Source organism: Humulus lupulus, chromosome 3 (genome assembly GCF_963169125.1).
Source record: "Humulus lupulus chromosome 3, drHumLupu1.1, whole genome shotgun sequence".
Taxonomy (NCBI): domain Eukaryota; kingdom Viridiplantae; phylum Streptophyta; class Magnoliopsida; order Rosales; family Cannabaceae; genus Humulus; species Humulus lupulus.
In genome coordinates this window covers 62,676,941-62,692,152 of record NC_084795.1, presented here as the reverse complement: position 1 = coordinate 62,692,152, position 15,212 = coordinate 62,676,941, and the positions used below count along the sequence as shown (strand labels likewise).

At 33.8% G+C, this 15,212-nt stretch overlaps 1 protein-coding gene across 1 annotated transcript; it reads right to left on the bottom strand.

Annotated features, from left to right (window-relative positions):
- Positions 1 to 5,421: 5,421 nt before the first annotated feature.
- On the bottom strand, positions 5,422 to 12,880 carry LOC133822747 (serine/threonine-protein phosphatase 2A 65 kDa regulatory subunit A beta isoform). Its single transcript, XM_062255187.1, has 13 exons — positions 12,780 to 12,880; positions 11,570 to 11,988; positions 10,922 to 11,168; positions 10,649 to 10,761; positions 9,819 to 9,898; positions 9,508 to 9,649; positions 9,310 to 9,390; positions 7,440 to 7,544; positions 7,105 to 7,287; positions 6,520 to 6,612; positions 6,143 to 6,282; positions 5,981 to 6,047; positions 5,422 to 5,842 (listed from the first exon to the last, which is right to left on the bottom strand). The coding sequence occupies exons 2-13, from the start codon at positions 11,960 to 11,962 to the stop codon at positions 5,723 to 5,725; spliced, it is 1,764 nt and encodes a 587-aa protein (XP_062111171.1). The 5' UTR covers positions 11,963 to 11,988; positions 12,780 to 12,880; the 3' UTR covers positions 5,422 to 5,722.
- Between the last annotated feature and the right edge of the window lie 2,332 nt (positions 12,881 to 15,212).

The following is a 15,212-nucleotide window of genomic DNA, read 5'->3' as shown; positions in this document are numbered from 1 at the left end:
ACTCACTAACTGACTTGTCTAATGAAGAGGAGCTGGACATCTGCAGCAAAAGAAAAATGAAGATTAAAGTTAGTAAATGAGCATAATGAAGCCAATAGCTGGGGCTTATCCATTTACCAAGGAGTAAAAATGAAGAAATCAGGAGTAAAATTCTATATAGGGGGTCGGCCTTGTGAGCCTAAGCCTGGGCCAACCACCATGAATCCATCAAATTGCGAAGCAAGAAAAATGGGACATAGGTGGTCGACCTGCCACCTTAGGTCGACCACCCCGGGGATGTAAGCCTCAGAAAAGTGCCAGAGGACTATTCAACTCTCTAGAAAAAGTAATTTTTACAGTACAAGGAAGGCCCCAAGGAGATCAATTGAGGTGATAAAAATATTTTTAGGGTCCCAGGTGGTCGGCTTATGCTTGGGCCGACCACCCTAAATCCCTGAAAATTGCCTAAGGCAAGAGAAAGGAGGTACTCGGCCCATGAATTTCTAAGGGTGGTCGGCCTAGCCCTAATTTTAGGCCTGGAAATCGCCTAAGGGAAGGGAAAGGGAGTACTCAGCCCATGAAGCTCTAGGGGTGGTCGGCCTAACCCTAAGTCTAAGCCTGGAAATCGCCTAAGGCTAGGGAAGGGGAGCCCTGGAGGTGCTCGGTCCAAACACTGTACCTAAGCCTGGAAATCGCCTAAGGCAAGGATTAGGAGCCCTGGAGGTGCTCGACCCAAACATTGTTCCTAAGCCTGGAAATCGCCTTAGGCAAAGGTTGGAAACTCTGAAGGTGCTCGGCCCAAACCTATTCCTAGGCCTGGAAATCACACAAGGAAAAGCCAAGAGGTACTCGGCCCATGATTGGGTTACATGGAGGTGCTTGGCCCAAACTTGATCGTATCCCTGGAAATCGTAGGCACTAGAGTTTGGAGACCCAAAAATCACCAGAACTAGTGAGTGGTCAGCCTAGGGTCTTGCATCCCTCGAAATCGCCCAGGCTAAGGAATTTTACAGAGAAATCTTGATTCAAGTAAGTCAATTACTCTAGATTAGGATACAACAAAACAAGAAGATTCAGACAAAAAATTCCTCAAAAATGCAAAGTGTTTCTTATGAATCTAAGCACATTTAAATTAAATGATGTGAGGATTAGAAGAAAGTACTTACCAAAGATCTGAGTTTGATGAGGAACTAGAGAAATCAGACTTGGATCTTGTTTGAAAGTGGCGCACAAAGCAGGAATGAGAGTAGAAGACCTACTTATAACCTCTCAGGCAGACAAGATATTTTTAGGAATTCAAATTTCCTTGAAAAATATCTGATATGGTTAAAATTTAAATTCCTTGAAAAATACCTATATTTTTAGGAATTTAAAATTCCTTAAAAAATATTTATATTTTTAGGAAATCAAATTCTTTGAAAAACTATCTTATAGTTTTAGGAATTAAAATTCCTTGAAAAATATTTTTTATTTTTAGAAATTAATATCCTTGAAAAATATATTATATTTTTAGGACTTTAAAAACTCCTTGAAAAATATGTTATATTTTTAGGATTTCAAATTTCCTTGAAAAATATATTAGATTTTTAGGAAATTAATTTTCCTTGAAAAACCTAATTACTTTTAGGAATTTCTAATTGTCCCTAAAAAATTCGTACCGAGAAAATTATCTATAGTTAAAAAATTCTGTGTAATGTCCTGAGGGACTTGACTATATAAGTACTGCTACGGTATGTTTCTCAAGCTAGGATCAAGTTTACCGTAATGTTGAAAACATTACAATAAACTTGGGGGGCAAATGTTATCCCTAAAAAATACGAGGATGACATGGCGAATGAGAATGCGACACGTGAAATCACAAATCAGGAAAAAAATGACAAAGTATTGAGAAAAGACCGACGGGAAAAAAAGATAGGTCCAGGACCTTTGGGGAAGTCGACCAAGCCTGAACCCCCTAGGGGTGGTTGACCTGACCCTACCCCTAGGGGTGGTCGGCCTAAGCAGGCCCAAGAGCCCTAGGGGTGGTCGGCATGACCTCTACCCCAGGGGTGGTCGGCCCCAGTGTGTCCAAGAGAGTGGTCGACCTGACCCCTACCCCAGGGGTTGTTGGCCCAGTATGCCCAAGGATCCTAGGGGTGGTCGGCCTGACATGCTCAAGAACCACCTGGGTGGTCGGCCCACCCTATTCTTTATAGGGTGGTCGGCTCAAACCCCTAAGTACACTTCACTGAGAAATACTCACTCTCATTCAAACTGACATCATCAGACCTAGCACCTAGAAGGTCACAGGCCTAGCACCCAGAGGATCAACAGGTCCAGCACCTAAAAGGTCACAGGCCTAGCACCCAAGCCCGGGTCATCGGGTCTAGCACCTAAGTCTCACATACCAACAGAGACTTAACATCTTCCTCATATGTTTTTATCGTGCATTATCCACCACGATCTAGAGAAACAACAAGAAGACCCACAATCTCATAATCATAGGGAGGTGGGCACGTATCTCCACTACCTGATAATCGTGTACCAAACCACAATCCCAATACTACTGGTCATGTTATAGCCCCTGAGTACTATAAATAAAGGACCCAGGGCTTCATTTCAGAGGATCGCTTTTTCTTGAATTTGGGAGATCTAAAGAACATTTGGGGAGAAATTCTGGACAAGTGAGAACGAGTGAATACTTTGGTTCAGCAGTGTAATTGTCGAGTGATTCAATACTAAAAGCTAAGTGGATTAGATCATTAATGTTCATCAAAACAGGGCTAAACCACTATAAAATTCCTATGTGTTTATTTAAGATAATTGTACTCTGTCGTTTATTCAATTTATTTCATTCAAAAGGTGCCGTATACTATACATACGACTGTTGGCCAATTTCACAGGTCAACACACCCCATATCTGTGTTGTCTTCTCTAGGGCATTCAGTATCCCCTCTACCAAATAGCACAAACCCAGCTTAGATGCATCTTCTAGGTTTGTCGAGGCCTTCGAAGCATCTTCCAACTGATTGAAACTAACCTTGGAATCACCATTAAAGTATTCTTGGATGATCTGATCACTTGAAAGATGCTCTCTCAACTCATCTGGGGACGGGGTGTTCCCAAAATTCAGTCTAGTGACTAGGGAAAACTCTATAATCCCAAATCTGCAAAGAGTATTGCCCAAGTAGAACTGGCCCTCTTCAGCCTTCTTTCTTTCCACCTTCCGCAACATAAGCTGATGCAGTAGAACCCCAGAAAAACTAAAGGGCTTAGCCTTGAAGAACTGTCCCAACAAGCATGCCTCTGGCCATTCAATTAGCATGTGCCTCTTAAACTTCTCTATAAGGGTTTCCAAGTAAGTAATACCCCTATAGGTGACACAACCAGGCAAGCGCTTCTCCAATGGTAGAATGAAATCAAGCATCTGAAGAAAAAAAAAACAAAAAAAATGTTAAAAATACAATTTTAAACAATCTTCTAACTATCGAGGACGATCGAGGCATGTCAAGGCCCATCAAGGTTTTAAAAAATCAAACAACATATAAACTATCGAGGTCTATCGAGGTAGCACACAATATTGATGTTGACCATTATTGTCGAGGCCTATCGAGGCATAGGTAAAATAAGAAAATACCCAATTCTATCGAGGCATATCGAAGCCTATCGAGGCCCATGTAAAATCAGAAAATGCATAGTTCTATTGAGGCCTCAACAATATTGATGCTAGGCACCACTGTCAAGGTCTATCGAGGCAATGCAAAATCATAATATATCTAACTCTATCGAGGCCCATCAAGGCCTATCGAGGCACATGCTAAATCAGAAATATGCCTTATTCTATCGAGGCCTATTGAGGCCAGAATCTAACAAATACTATCGAGGCCTATTGATTTCTATCGAGAAGAGTAAAAATCTCGGAAAAAAACCCCACATTTCTTCATACCTCATCCCTGATCTATCCTATGAACAAAAAATTAACAAATAAACCAGGCCCATCCTAGATGACTAAATTTAATAAACACGTTTGCTTAGTTTTATTTATAGATTTATTAATTATTTTTATTAAATTTGTATCATTGTCATATAAATTTCAAATAATTAAACAATATTATATATAAAAAAATGACATAAACATATTAAATGAAAAATTAAACCAAAATATTGTTTATGATTTTTTTAAAATATATATTTATAGGGAGCGGCTACAACGCATCCCTTTTTTTTGCAACACCAGTGCATCCTTTTTCTATTTCAGCACCTGAATAGTTATAATCCAAAAATAAATTATATGATGGTGTACATTATATCTATCTAGAACATCCTACAAATTTTCAAGAAATTCTGAATAAATTATGGTACCGAAACATGGTCTAAACTGTCTGTTGCACGCGTGCCTGTTTTTTTGTTTACGTGTGTAAAATTTGACAGTTTGAACTCTGTTTTCGGCTTCATAAACTATTCAGAATTTCTTGAAAATTTGCAAGATATTCTAAATACCTACAATGTATACCGTCAAATAAAAAAATTTGGGATTATATCTATCCAGGTGCCGAAAATAGAAAAATGATGCACCGATATTGCAAAAAAAAAGGGATGCGTTGTAGTTGTTCCTTATACATATAATATGATAACCCATAAATGATAATTTTTTTAATAAAATTTAAGATTACGTATAATATATTATTATAATGATATTTTATAATATTTAAATCTATATTAATATAAGTATTAAATGTTTATTCTTGTATTAAATATTGTTATAATAATAATAATATTTTATAATATTTAAATTCATATTAATATACTTAGTAAAAAAATTAGATTATATAATATTATCATAATAATATTTAAATTTATATTAATATAATTATTAAATATCTAATATTGTATTATATATTATTATAATAATAATATTTTATAACATTTAAATTTATATTAATATAATTATTATATATATAATCTTATATTAAATATTATTATCCTATTTATACTTTATAATATTTGAATTTATACTAATATAATTAATTAATAAATATTTTTAGTTAGTTTTAAAAATATATTAAATTAAATATTTAGAATATTATGGTAAAATTAATATTACAAATTGTTAAAACCTAAAATTTCCATTATCTATACATTTTTTATATAAAATATAAGAGAGATATTATTTAATATAATATTTTTGTTTACAATCACTATATATTTACCAAAAAACATATTTAATTTAAATATATAATTTTTTTAAATAAAATAAATGACATTAATATGACTTTTTTTAACTCACAATTCAATAAAATTATTTTTCCCGACAGCACAACTATAACAAATTGGCCCAAACACACATTTCCATGACTCAAAAACACAAGGAAAAGATACCCCAAAATTTTTAACATCTATATCCTTCAATTTGCCAGCTTAAATAAGCATAGTAGTAGGAATACAAAGAGAGAGACAGCTATCTTCATCAAGAATACGATTGAATCTGAAATAGTGTCTTCTTACAAGTAAAATACAATAACAAGTGGGCCAAAAAAGAAGGAAAAATAAAAAGGCAAACGAGAAATAATATGAACAGTCGGTGGATAATTATGTTAATATTTTTGTCTGCTGCCGGTTTTTCTCAAGCATGAGACCGATCAAGTAAGGTCATGTATGCGTAACATACAGGGTAATATTCACTAGTACCTCTAGGGGAAAAAACGGTTTAGGCTTCTAGATTTGAGCTCTAAATTGAACTCAAAACTTGAAACTAAATTCCTGCTTAGCTAGACATCATTACATGTTCAATTGCTTGAAGTGCTTGATTGGCAAAGAAACGAACATCAACATCAGGATCCTCACTCAGCTCAACCAGACACGGACGAATTGTCTTCTCTACAACCTGATTTTACAGAAAACCCAATTCAGAAAAAGGAAGAGAAAAGTCTCTAATTAAATAAAGTATTGACAAACCAATGTGTGCAAGATACTCTGATGCATCTCAGCTCAGTATATATGTACATATATATCAGATACTTACAGACTGATCAACAATGGGGATGAGCGACTGCAGCACCTTAGCCACGTTGAACTTGATGTTGGGTACCCTGAATGTAAAAATTCAAGGGAGCAATCAAAAACCACCGTACCTGATCATATCCTTGCTACAAATAGACTTATAGCTCAAGAATTAACTAGATACCTATCCTTTGATGCGTTGATGACAACAGGCAGCAGTTTTGTACAGGTAATTTCTGAAGCCATGATTGGGGCAAGAAGAGAGATTGCACGCAATATAGTCATGCGATACAAATAATGTGGGTTGTTAATCATCTCCAATACCTGTCCAGATAACATGACAATTTCTGCTGCTTTAGAAATATATCGGTATATAAGTTTATATTCATCACAAGTGACAAGTAAAAAGGAATTCAAAGTGAATTAGAACAAGTCTTGCCTAATAGGATTAATACACAAAAATATTCATTCATCAAGGGAGATAATTCTAAAAACAAGAAAAGAAAAAAAAATGCAACCCTTGAAGTGAAAGCAATTGCGAAGTCAAAATCATTAATAAACCTGGGGAATAATATGCTGCATTGCCCAGTCTGGACCAAATTCTTCTGCAAGACGCTTCAAGTTGTTCGCAGCTGCATCACGGATTGAGTGAACCTGCAATGAAACACCAGGATAATGAGCAACTGAAAAAATTGCATCAGTAGTCAATTACATAATGACACCATTTCTCAGCTGTGAATGCAAATATGCATGCTAGTAAAACAAAAGGGCAAGAATCTTGAATTAGCAAGAAAAATTATCATATAGGTAAAAGTAGTAAAATTATCTCCTAGAATTTTTACAATCTTCAAATGGACTTCATAATAATGTGATCATGAATCATGCTCCCAATGGTTCAATATTAAAATGCTCTCAAAGTTTGTACCTTCACCACTCACGGACCATAAGTATACCACTCTAACCAGAAACAATCACTGATTAATGAACACAGAGATCATACGAACAGTAGGTACCACTAGTTCTTGATAAAACACAGCTTACAAGTTACAACAAAGAGGACAACATGGATGTGCATGTCAGAAAAGGTGAAGAACATAGTGATGTGTTGTTCAAAATTGGTAGCATGCAAGTCAGGATTACACATACCTTATCTTGTAACCACTGCATGCAAAGGGCGCCAAGTTTGTCATCAAAAAAGCCTACACCCAATTGGCTAGCTAGTAAGGGTATATACTCTATGATTGCTAGCCGGACTCTCCAATGTCTATCCTCAGCAAGCTCGACAATTGCTGGTAATAAGGATTGAGACAGCAGATCAATCCCAATAACCTGCACAAAAAGCTTGTTCAATATAATCACCATCAAGAAGAAAAAACAACTAAATAATTAGTTGGTGCATTGTGTTTGCAAGTAGAAGATATTGAACACTAAAAAAACATATATAAACACTTGGAAGTAACTAATGAATTTTAAAACCAGACCTGATTCACTTGATCAAGCTTGCTGATAATATTGAGGCGCACATCAGGAAATTCATCCTTCAGAAGAGAGAGAAAAATTGGAAGGAGCTGTTCAATTGTTGCATCCTGCATTGACCACCAAAATAAGATCTTAAAATCACATGGCAGTTTATAATCTTACAAATATAAACAGACACAATAAAATAACGTTGCAAAGATCCATTGCATATTCCAGACCTGAAAAATCAGCATCTATAAAAAACCTTAGTATCAGTTCAATTACATTTCTTTAAAAATATAATATATATATATATATATATATATTACAATGGAAAGAATGCAAGGTAATTTCATCAACACTTGCACAAAAAAAAATTAAAGGAACGTTGACAAGGATAAAATTACTAATGAAATGGAATTCTACTTTGTCATTTTAGTGATATATATACACATACACCATCAAGTCAGCTGACATTTCATCACTATACTTTATCAAGACCCTTGCACAACATCTCAAACAATTTTTCTCCCTTATTTGTATGCTAATTTTGGTAAGAAGAAGGAAGACTAGGAAAGATGGAGGTGTTAGACTAGGGATAATGTAGGTGTTATGACTTGAGGAGAGAAAGGAGTAACAATCTGTTAGGATACCATATTACCCACATCCACATGGATGCCTCCTCTAATATGTTTAGCATTTTGGAAGTTAACTCTATCTCAATGGTTTGGTATAAGAGTTAATACCCTCTACTAGGACCAACGTCGCAGAAGGAGCAACTAAGTGTAGGCTTAGTTGGCGGTGGTATATATCCACTTGGGCATCCTTCTATCACAAGCTAGTTTTTTGAGAATTCTACCCAAGTCGTTGTAATGTAGTCTCTTGAAGTGTGTTTGTACTTGAAATGATATATAATAATTATTTATTTATAAAATTTACTATATTATCATTTTAATCATTTTTAGGAGGGTATATTAATCAATAATCATTATATATATAATAAAAAAGAGGTGAATTAAAAACCTCCCACTAATGGAAGGATCGAAAATGGTGGGCCCAAGAGGTTTCTACTGCTCAACTCCCACTAGTTGTTCTTCCCGAACAATAAATTTATTATCGAAATCCCATCTATTTCCCTCCACCCCCACTTCTTCCTTTTGCCAAGTATAGCCTTAACAACTAAAGGCAATCAAACCATCAAAAGCTTAGGCAGTGTTTGGCAAAGGGAGACATAGATGGATGGAAACAAGTGGAGGGACAAGGATAGAAGGAGAGGCAAAATTCCCTTAATTAACAAGAATGAATGTGGGAGAGGAGAGCAAATTGGAGGGGTTAGTTTGTTAGAAAAGTTTGTGGCCACCATTTTGGATCCTTCCACAAATGAAAGGACTTAATCTCTCATCTCTTTTTTACACCAAATGACACATGTTCTTTTAAAAATTATTAAGAGATGATTAAAAGGAATATAATAATTTTACATATAAATGTTTATCTATCATTTCAACTCTCCAACCCTTTACTACACACAATAACAATTGAAGGGATTGTTACTCTTTTCTCCCTTTTTCCTAAGGTCTCCTCCTTCCTCTTATTGTAAGGGGAAGTGAATCTCTATTAAGGGCTAGCATAAAAAACTTTGAGCAAAAGACCACCTGCAGAAACTTTCCTGAAGTACACCATCCAAGACCAAAGAAATAAAGAAACAATCCAAAAGGAAAATAGTGAAAGTGAAATAATTAGACTAGAACTAAAAATCCCATTATAATTGTAAAACAGCAAAAGAACAAATTAACATCTCATCAGATGATTGTTAGATGCAACACAGAGTTCGTAAAACTTGGTTATGAGATAGATTCTTTGCCGAACAAGCTCCCTATGTTACAATATTCTTACCTTTCCTAAGATTGGAGCCATTCCCATTATCACAGAAGCTAATGCAGATCGAACATGTTGAGAAGAATCTGATGACAATTCCTACACAGTTCATTATAAAGTAGTGATATAGCAGATGCTTAAGAATGAATTGACCTGTAGCCCACCAAAGTGGCAGATAATATCAGCAAATGAAAAACTTATAGTAAACATGTGCACCTTCACACAAGGAAGAATATGCTGAATTGAAAGTTCAGGACTTAAAATCCGGCAAAATTTGGTCACTCGGCCAGCAGATGCTATACGTACTTCTGCCTCGTTATCTCGAAGCAATCGCACATATGCAGGGACCAAGTCCGTCCTGGAATAACATCTCAATTAATCACGTATCTCAACATAGATAAAGATGCAAATTTTATTTAGAGAGGTCTGAAACTGTCGAACAAAAGATGGTTGAATTATGTGGCATGAAATAAAAACAGATAATTTCACTCAATGCCAAAAAATCTGGAATTAATGAAAGTTAATACCTGGTTGGCTCAGGGCCCACTGCTTCACAAAGCTCGTACAATTGATTTGCTACCATGTAACGAACACGCCAAGACTTATCCTAATCATATTCAAAGCAACATACAAGCTTATGGAATCAGTGAAATGTATATCAGAATTACAAGTTTATGGAGTTGGTGACATACATATTAGAATTAGAAGCTTAATGGATCAGTGAAATGCATAACAGACTATATCATCGAATGCTGGTGACAAGACTTAAATGCTAAGCCTGTCGAGAATGCTATCAACTCATAATATTTTTTTGGTTTCCTGGTTGCTGAAAATATTTCAAATATATATTACATACAATGTATATGTTCAAACTATAATTTTCATTTTCAATTATTAGAAGTATTCAAAAATACACCTTAATGCTAGTTACAGTACAGTTATGCCCCATTTTTCACTTGAAAAGGCTTCTTAACCCTCATTTACACTGTTTTCATATCCAAGTTTTCCTAACAAAATGCTGTCTGGTAAAATTCCTTGGAACAAAAAATAAATCTTGTTTATGACCAGAAGTGTGTACAACAGTGGTACAGTGGGACACAACGTAGATAAATTTTGTCCAACCTTAAATCTCCAACAATAGTACCAGTCACCCATTAATAATCAAGACATTATTAGATTTCACATCTACATATTAAAAGATCAGTAGAAATGATGAAATACAGACACGTGCAATTCTGAAATTGATGGAATTGAAATCTCCAAGAAGTACGCAACTTATACATGGTAGCCTAGAGTCTCCATTACTTTTTACTGTTCTCTCGTAGAGTTAATAGCCATAATTATCTGTATGGTGTACCTGAGAGAAGTTAACAATAACGGGGAGGATATGAGCAACACAATCTTGGGGCTCTAACAATTTTCCAAGAGCTGCACACCCTTCAACGGCCAATAATCGAACAGAATCTTGATCTGAGATAACATTAATTATGAGAATGTCATACGCCCTTGCCAAAATGTATTGCCGCATGATATAAAACTTACATTAAATTCTTAGAATTCGTATCCATAGAAATCTTTTGAAAAATAATGATGAGAATTAAATGTATACAAACTATCAGCACTCAATTACCATCTTGGGTAAGATCATCAAATATTGACATGATTTCTATCTTCAAATGAGCAGATTCAACAGTTGCTGCAAATTTTCCAAGGTTCGAGGCAGCAGACCTCCTGACCATTGGCATGTCATCTTGACACAATTGGCTGTAAATTGATCGCAGTTCTGCCTTTAGTGCATCTGGTGCACTAGGATATGCAATATGAAAAAGCCCACATGCAGAAACTCGAGCAGTAAACCATTCACCAGCTGCTAACCTCTGAAGATAAGAAAATGAAAAGTATAATGGTTGAAAAAAATAGTGAAAGTAAGTAAGCAACACAGCAGTACTTTCTCATTATCAGCATCCAGTTGGACAGACACACACCAGTGTATTGATGTTTCCATGCACATGTCAACAGGCCAACATTGAATTTATATTTTAACAAGGACTTCTGGAAAAACTATATCCTCGATCAAAGATACTTTACATCCGTAATTCAACTTTTTCTCAGATGATATTCTCTAATAACTCAACTCTCTCCCCGCTGATGATAAAACAAAAGAAATTTCTTATATCTCTTAGAGCGAAAAACAAAGATAATCGAGGAAAATGGGGTAAAGAGCTCGACAATATCAGCAAAAATATAACTAACCAAATACAGAAAAAGAGTTTCTCACCTTTACAAGAGGAATAAACCAATTGACCAAATCACTCTCTATCATTTGAGACCCAATTCTACATAAGGACTCCACAGCTTTGTCCCTCACACAGGTTTCCTCAACAGTGCAAAGGGTTTCCAAGGGTGGGAGCAAAACATGGGCATGTTCCACTCCACCAACATATGGAACAAAAACCCCCAGTTCTTCTGCCATTGCAAGGAGTACCTCGTCATCGTCGTCATTATTTTCACTCAAAAATGGGATCAATTCTTTACGAGTGCGCTCCTCTCCAAGAGCACGTGCAATTGTTGATAGCCTACGAATAGAGTTTAACCGCAGCTGGATATCGTCATTTTTCAGCTCATCTATGAGAACAGCTATTGGGTAAAGCGGTTCATCAACCATAGACATTGCAATTCAAAATTTATCTCACAGCTCTAAAAGGGCCAAAAAGAAATTAGAAGAGTTGTAAGTAAATTAATGTCAGCATAAATACCAAAAAATAAATTTCATATATAATTGAATTATAGAAGATAAAATTGTTAGACAATAAAAGGACTAACAACAATAAATTGTGGGTACTTTTATTTTCCAAAATAATAATAATAAAATCTAATCAGAAACAAGCACACCATAAGTTCGAAAAATTCAAACTAAAAATATGGACACCTCAATCCACTACAAGATTCCCCAAATTTCCTAGCAATGATCAGTATTACTACAACTGTGCACAAACCAACCGGACCGTAATTATGAAAAGCACCAGATCGAAACTCTAATATCAAAAGAGCCTAAAATAACAATGCAAGAACCAAGAAAATGTTTGAAAATGAAATCAACATAAGCATGCAGGAGAAAATAAATCAGCATCTAAAATCAGTAACCCTAAGTTTCTGTGTGGTAACTGCTAAAATAATAGAAAAAGTAAAATAAACAACTGCCCAATTTAATTTGGACCTCAGAATTTCAAAAAGCAATCTAAATCATTATTAAGCTAAGCTAAATTGAAGTCCCCTCCAAAATCGAAGATAGAAATGCATTGCGAAAAATACACAAACCCCAAAGGAAAAAACAAATGAAGTGTAACTTTTCCTTCGCTTTCCCGGGAACCAAACGGAGGACAATAATACAAGATTAGCTCAAACTGATTAACCAAAAGAAGGGAGATCATATTAGAGAATTTATTTATTTTTTTAATAAATAAAATGAGAAACGAGAGCGGTCGTACCGATCTCAATGCCTTCCCGCCGGCGGTATGTGATTTTAGAGAATCTGTTGTTAAGAGAAAGGAAATGAGAGACTAAAATGAAAATGATGTCGGAGTTTTCATGCCTTTGTAACTCATCAAGGCCCACAATAAACCAGCCTTGTTGCTAATGGGCTTTAGTTATTAGCCCATTCCGTCTTTACACCAAATATGGTAAAATTTCTAAAAGTTTGATAAATATGTCAGTTTTAAATTTTGTGCATTTTATATGGCATTTTCTGTTTTCTTTTTTTACATTTTTATATTTTTTTGGGGATTTTTTTTTGTCATTTTTTAATTTTTAATTTTTTGAACTATTGGTAACCAGTTTCGATATTTTGAAAGAGTATTTTCGCTATTCACATTATAATTTTTGTTTTTAATTTTTCAGATTTCAAAATATTTTTTTCCTTTTATTTTTATTGTTTTATTAATTATAAAAAATCAAATAAATTATTTGCATCTTTCATGTAGGTACTCGATTACTCCCAAGTTTAACTTCTCTATCATGCCATTTCATGTCTCTATCATCTTCTTCTTCTTCTTTTTCTTTTAATTTTCTTTTTTTATTGAACGCAAGTTTTATTTGATTGTGAGTGGGAAATTCACAAAAATACCTAAGGTTTAAAAAAAATGCAAAAAATATTGAATTTGTAAAAAATTATAAAAATATGAAGTAACATAATCGTAAATACAAAGTTTACAAATTTGTAACAATACAATTTTTTTTAACCAAAGTTTACAAATTTATAATTAAAATTTACAAATTTGTAACCATATGTTACAATTTTGTAAACAACATTTATAGATTAAATAGAAAATTGTAACAGGCGATTACACAACCGTAACAAACTGTTATCTGTATTTTTGTAATTTTTGTAAAATTCCATATTTAAAAAAAAAATTTAATTTACAGTGTTAGGTGTAATTTTTCCATTGTGGTTTGGTGTAACCGGTTACCACTATGAATATAGTTTTTTTTATATGGTAGAAATTAATTACCACTTTTTTTTAAGTGCTGTGGTGGTAACTGATTATCACTATGAAATTAGTTTTTATGTTTTTAGCGATGCGGTGGTAAATAATTACCACTATCAAAATAACTTTTATATTTTAAGTGATGTGGTGGTAACTAGTTGCCATTATCAAATAATTTGTTGCGCTAATAACAATCATATCCAAAACTTGAATAAAAAGCAAGTTGCTTAACCTAAACTGATTGATGGTAACTAATTACTTAGCCAAATAAAAAAAAATCAAATCTAGAAAAAGAAAAAAGCCAAATTTAAAAAAAAAAATCATATAAATCTAAAAACAACCATGAAGAATGATAAGATGACGAAGGAGAAGATGACAAAGAAGAACCGGAGATGGCATCAGGAAAATCGAAGGTACAATGTCGGTTTTGGTTGCCGACGTGAGAGGGCTACCATTGCCATGAGAGAGAAGGGAGAGAGAGAGGGTATAAGGGAAGCATGATGGAGAAAGGAAAGTGAGTGAGAGAATGTATTTTGTTTATGGTATTTTTTATATATAATTTGATGGATATTTCATATTTTAAATTTTATTTTTGGTAAACTACCCATATGTTTGTGGCATTATTTTTTTTGTTCATATTTATAGAAATTAAGTTTAATTTTATCATATTTTTGTTAGATAATGAATACATTTTTAAAGAGTGTATTACACTTATAGAAAATATAATTACTTTTTTTTATTGTATTTTAAGCATTTATCATTAATTTTACTATCACATCTATAAATATTGTAAAAAAAACTTCCTAATTTACTTAAGGGTTAATATCATTTTGGCTTATATGTTATATAAAAGTTATCGATCAAACTATCTGTTTTGTTAAATAATAATTTGGATCCTCGATTTTGCTAAATGAAATAAATTAATACTTTGAGTTCGATTTTAGTCAAAATAATTTTAAGGACACGTTTGGAAAGCTACTCGATAAATGAATTGAGTGTAATTCAAAGGTAATTACCAATTTTGGCGTGTTTGTTTGACTAAATAATTACATAGTAACTGTATAATTAAAGGTAATTATGGTGTCCCAATTATCCTCCTCAATTCTCATACCCTATGAAAATTGGATGTAATTAGAGTGTGTGATTACTAACTAGAATTAATATTACTTTATTAAAATATAAAACTTTATTTTTTTAATTGTCTTTTCACTTTCCCTTTCTTTCTTAGATATCCCTTACCAGTTTTTCTTTTTTCTCTATCGGTTCTCTTCATTCAAGTTATACGGTACAGTGCACAAGTTTTCAAAGGTTACTATACTACTATTTTATGATTTGTTAAGTAATATTATCTTTACAATAAATTACATTTTGCCATCTGAACTATTAGTACTATATGATCGTATCTCCTGAATGATTTGTGATGTTAAAAATTTTCTC